General features: G+C 37.4%; 1 protein-coding gene across 1 annotated transcript; it reads left to right on the top strand.

Moving 5' to 3' along the window:
* Window positions 1–752: 752 nt before the first annotated feature.
* On the top strand, window positions 753–3,434 carry LOC108322861 (FRIGIDA-like protein 1). Its single transcript, XM_017555136.2, has 3 exons — window positions 753–1,718; window positions 2,418–2,581; window positions 2,655–3,434. The coding sequence occupies exons 1-3, from the start codon at window positions 902–904 to the stop codon at window positions 3,354–3,356; spliced, it is 1,683 nt and encodes a 560-aa protein (XP_017410625.1). The 5' UTR covers window positions 753–901; the 3' UTR covers window positions 3,357–3,434.
* Window positions 3,435–5,302: the final 1,868 nt, after the last annotated feature.

Raw genomic sequence — 5,302 nt, 5'->3', positions numbered from 1 at the left:
ATTCTAAAAGGAAAAAGTATATAGGTAAATTATATATATATATATATATATATATATATATATATATATATTATATATATATATATATAAATATTAAAAATTGATTTAGATTTAGATTTAATATAAATAAATTTAAATAGTTTGTTGATAGAGGTTAGAGAATAATTGTTTGGTCTTTTTAGTCATTGTTTGGTACTGTTATAGAATAACTTAATAGATTTACATGTCATGTTTGGTTTTTGCCCCACTAATTCTACAAAATAACTTTCTACTCTAGTTATAATAATAATTGATATCAAAAGTTGATTAAAAATGAATAAAAATATATTAAGTTATAATGGTAATTATTTATAATTTTTAGTCACTAGATTTTAAAGAATTTACAATTTGGTCCAATATTCAATCTTGTACATATCTTTGTTAATTTATTTTGCTCTAAAAGTTTCATCACAAGAAATAGTCTAAAAACAAAATTAATTTGTCTCAAGTCTTAAAATTATTTTTTTACAGAGAAATAAATAATTTTTGTTAAGAAAAACAAGAATAAAATGTTAAGTTTTCATTAGTATAAAAGCACTTTTGAAAGAGGAATGCATGTACAAATAAGTCACATAGGAATTGTAGGAATTTCAAGAGACTGGATTGGAACAAATCAGCCCAAACATTGAAGGACCATAGGCCCAAATTAACAATTTTCCAGTCAGATTCGGATACAAAATTTTCAATTTCATGGTGATTTTGTAATTTGCATTCTGCAACCTAATCACGACAATTCACGAACACAAACCAAAGTACTGAACCAACTTGCCTACCATTCATCGTCATTGTGGTTTCAATTTGCATAGAAAACTGTTCATAATCCTCTTTCTCTCTCTGAGAGAACGAAGGAACAGCGACAATAATGCAAACGTCGTCGAAGACCATCTCTGCGGCTCTGCAACTGGTGGACGCCAAGAAAGAGAATTTGAAGAAAGCCTACGACGATCTCCAATCCCATTCCTCTCTCCTCTCTTCCTCCTCCTTCCCTCTTTCTTGGTCGCAAATCGACTCCCACTTCACCTCCCTCCACAACTCCCTCTCTGAACGATTTCACCTTCTTCAGACCCTCGAATCCCAACAGCAGCACACTCACCCACCTTCCTCTCCCTCCAAAGATCCCACCTTTCCACCCTCCCGCTCCGACCCATCATCGCAAAACGACGTCACATTGCCCAAACCCCACGCGGAACGCATTATCGCCCTCTGCAGCAGCGTGGACGGAAAAGGGTTGCGGGACTACGTTGGGGATCATTTCAAAGACAAGGTTGCGTTCGAGGTTGACCTTCAGACTGCCCTCAAGCGTGCTTCCGATCCCGCTTCGATGATTCTCGATGCACTGGACGGTGTCGTGGGTGCGAATGTGGTGAAAGATGACAAGGAATTGCGCAAAAGGAAGCGGACTTGTGGGTTCTTGTTTCAGCAGTTGAGGGCTGCGTCCGTTCATGTGAGTTTTAAGGTGCTTAAGAGAGCAAGGAGGTTGTGTGTGGAGTGGAAGGGGAGCTTGCCCAGTGAAGGTGGTGAAGGTGTTGGGGCCATGACTTTCTTGCAGTTTGTGGCGGCTTATGGGTTGTTATCTGAATTGACAGATAATGAGATTCTCACTTTCTCTGCCATGGCTGCTGCTAATGATGATCTTCCCGAGCTCTACCGAAGTATCGGTTTAACGGAGAAAGTCCCAGGTTGGAACCCTTTCATTTGATTTTTGTTTTTTTTTTTGGGTTTAGCCTGAGATGTTTGGTGATGGTATTACGTAACTGTGTTTGTGTCTTGTTGTCGTAGGCTTGTAGCTTGTTAACTGTTGTTGTGACTCTAGTGTTTAGCGTTAATGGTGTTTTTGGTTCCTGTAACTTTGAAATTTGAAAATGTTAGTCCCAGCAAGTTTTTGTCCCACGAAGTTTTAAGTTTTAGGGCCTAAAGTTGAGTATTTACAAATTACAAGGTTGAAACTTATCATTTTGAATATTGGGGATTACCGAGGAGGTTGACACAAATAGTTGTTTGGACCTTTTGAGCATAAGAAAGGGTTTCAGTGGTTAACTATGCGAATAGTGCAACCTGTGGGTTTAGGAGCTGGCCCCTAACTCATAATCTGATTCCTTAGGGAATTAGTCCTATGGTTTCTGGCTGTTAGGATACCTATGGGTCTGATTCTTGATCTAAAATAAGTTGGGAACTAAACCTAAAGATAACCCATTTTCAGTGGCTGAAAACACCAGTAGCCACTAGTGCTTACGTTATGTGGTCTTGGATTTGGATTTTTTTTTAAGTAGTGTAATGTTGTAAGTTGAATTGGTGATGCTGCCATTATTTGATTTCTAATGTTACCCTTTTTGGAGGTTTAATTTGTGAGGGAAATTTTGTTTTGGGTGTTTTTGCAGGTCTTATTCAGAAACTTGTTGACAGGTGCAGACATATTCTGGCTGTCAAGTATATTTTTGAGTTCAATCTTGCGGATAAGATTCCACCGATTCCCATTTTGAAAGCTCACGTGAATGAATCTCAGAAACTTGCTAAAAAACTTTCTGAGGAAGGGAAGTCACTAGTAAGTATTCTCCCCATGATTGTTTACCTGGTGTACGGTGTCACTGCCTGTATTTATTTGTGTGTTTTTGCAGAATGAAATCACAGCCAGAGAAGTCCATGCTCTGAAATCGGCAATCAAGGTTATTGAAAGTCATAATCTTCAATCGCAATATCCACCTGAAAGCCTTCAACAGCGTTTAGAACAATTGACGAAGCAAAAGGCAAATTTAAAATATGCTGCATCGGCTTTTTCTGCAAGGCCCCCCTCTCATCAGCAGCAACAAAGTGGGATCAAGCGTCCTCGAATTTCTGCCCCCATTGGTTCTGCAGCTGTCCTGAATAGTGTCGGTGGTGCCAGTTCAACTGCTCACCACTACAAACATCCTCATTTCCAGTCATCAGGTTTGTTGCCGGAGCAACGACCTTTTTTCCATTCACCAGGTTTGTTGTTGGAACAACAACCTCATTTTCAGTCATCAGGTTTGTTGCCTGATCAACAACCTCGTTTCCAGTCACCCGGTTTGTTGCTGGAACATCGAAGTCCCTACATTAACTTGCCAACCATGTCATATGGCATGAAGGCTCCAACCCCAACCATCTTGCCTTATACAGGCGCTGCAACTGGGCCTTATGGTCTTGATGATGTCCCAATGGGTTCCAGTGGTAACCTCGGTCAACGTGGTTCTCATCCAAATTCATCAGAGCCACTTATGCCGTCTGGTTATCATGATAGTGTCTCTGCCTATGGTGGTTATGGTCATCAGCGCTATCATCGAACATCTTATCCTCAGTAGTTCAAGAAATTGCTTTTACTTTTGAATACTAAACTCCTGGCTTGGTGGCTTTGGTATTAGTTTTTCATTGACTTTGCACTTCTGGCCTTTTAATTATAAAAACACAGCATGCTTTGTTGATCTCAATGATTATAGGAAAGAAACTAGATTCAGTATCAAAAGATTGGGAGGGAATGCTTGGTTTAACAAATTTGATTACTTGCATAATTTTACTTTGATAAACTTCCTTTTTGGTCAATCGTGGTCTTCTTTAAACTTATCTGTTTTTGCACTTCATCGCTGCCTAGGCTTATTGTCTTTTCCAGGCATTGAGGCATAGTATCTGGTTTAAAAGGTAAAACCCGCGCAAATAGACACTTTCCATATTTTTAGTTTTAGTGTTGCTTGTAATTATTTGTTACACTAGTTGTTTCAAGAGCCCTTCATTTTTTCCACGTCCTAGTTCTTAATTTCATACTAGTAAATGATAAAAAAATATATTTAAATGCAGTTATGGAATGAAAAGTATTTTAGCATTATTCCATTCCAGACAACTGTATCTAGATTATAACTTTTGTTTGGCTGCCTCTCACTGTACAAAGAAATTCAATTTTCTCTTCCATCGGTTTCAAGGATTTTAATCCAAACACCCAGGGTAATCCATCCGTTCCTGTAGCCTTGACATAGATCCTACGGGAATGGTATTTTTTTCTCATCCATGAGACCATGCATCATCCACATGGATTGAAAAATCCAATTTTTTTTCTTATTTTTGTTAATACCCTGTATGAACTGTCTGTTGTTCTCATGTGAAAAAATTTATTTTCGGTGCAGTTTCTCATTTTGGTTTCTTTATTTTTCTTTTGTGTTTTGGCTGATGAATTTCCTGTATGAAATAAAAAGAAAATTGTTGGCTTTATTTGCTTTCAACCATGATTTTTGTGGCAAAGTTAGCAAGAAACAATGTTTTAATCTCTTTGATTTGAACTGGTTCATATCTTTTGATGGTGAGGATGCTTATTATGGATTATGGTTCCTACTGTACTATAACAATCATCAGTATAAATCATATCTCATCGTCCATTTTAAATTTGTTTTGTTGACAACTTACATCCAATTGATAATATTTTTGTTGTGTCTAATAAAACTAATTCTAGTTGAGTATACTGCATCTTCAGTAGATGTAGATGAATTGATGTTAAAGGTCATCATGGTAGTGGTATTCGGTTGAATCATGGTCCGTATGCTTTGGTCAATAGTAGTTGATGTCTCTATTTTTTAGAAAGCGGCCCAAATTACAATATGTTTGGGTATCCATCGCCATGGGCTAATCCAGGTTGTGACACTGAAAATGTAGGAAAATAAACTTTTGGGCTGTCTGAAGTCTATAGATTTTTGTATTTTTTTAGTCATGAAGTGGGGGGAAAAGTTCAGTACAGTTAATAATATAAAATAAAGAAAAATGCTTACTGGAATTGCTCACATTGTCACACTGCCAATGGCAATCACATGGCTTAAGTTTGAACCCCTTGTGAAGGTGGGTTATTTGAGTCCCTTATATGGCCTGTGGACTGGATTTTGACACCAAAAAAAAGGAAAGGACTACAAAGCCACACTGAGGCTGGTGAAATTAAGATTAACTTGCGAAAATGAGTTTTGACAATTCTTTTTTTTTGTGTATGCATATTCTGCTAGGTGTAGGTTGTCTTACCAATTTTTTTAGCACCATTTGGTTTTTAACTGTGCTTCTGCACTGTAGTTTCATCTTCTAAGTTTCATATCTAACTAGGGAAGTTATTAGCTGAATGAATGAATTAGCTTGAATGTTACTTATGAATAGCTAATACTAAAGAAGGGCAAGTGTGTGAGAGGGATCTGATACTGTTGTACCTTTGAAGTGATCTATTACCTATGAAAAGATGTTTCTGTACAGATTATTCATCTCACCTTCTGAGACCATTGCTAAT

The sequence above is a fragment of the Vigna angularis genome, chromosome 7, assembly GCF_016808095.1.
Source record: "Vigna angularis cultivar LongXiaoDou No.4 chromosome 7, ASM1680809v1, whole genome shotgun sequence".
Classification (NCBI taxonomy): Eukaryota; Viridiplantae; Streptophyta; class Magnoliopsida; order Fabales; family Fabaceae; genus Vigna; species Vigna angularis.
Note: the sequence above shows the minus strand (reverse complement) of the source record. Positions and strands in the feature narration are given on the sequence as shown.

What these genes read in the sequence shown, in the direction of transcription:
- LOC108322861 (XM_017555136.2), top strand. Translation starts at nt 902, where the DNA reads ATGCAAACGTCGTCGAAGACCATCTCTGCGGCTCTGCAACTGGTGGAC. An exon ending in TTTAACGGAGAAAGTCCCAG is followed by an intron (nt 1,719 to 2,417) that starts GTTGGAACCCTT and finishes GTGTTTTTGCAG; the next exon opens with GTCTTATTCAGAAACTTGTT. An exon ending in CTGAGGAAGGGAAGTCACTA is followed by an intron (nt 2,582 to 2,654) that starts GTAAGTATTCTC and finishes GTGTTTTTGCAG; the next exon opens with AATGAAATCACAGCCAGAGA.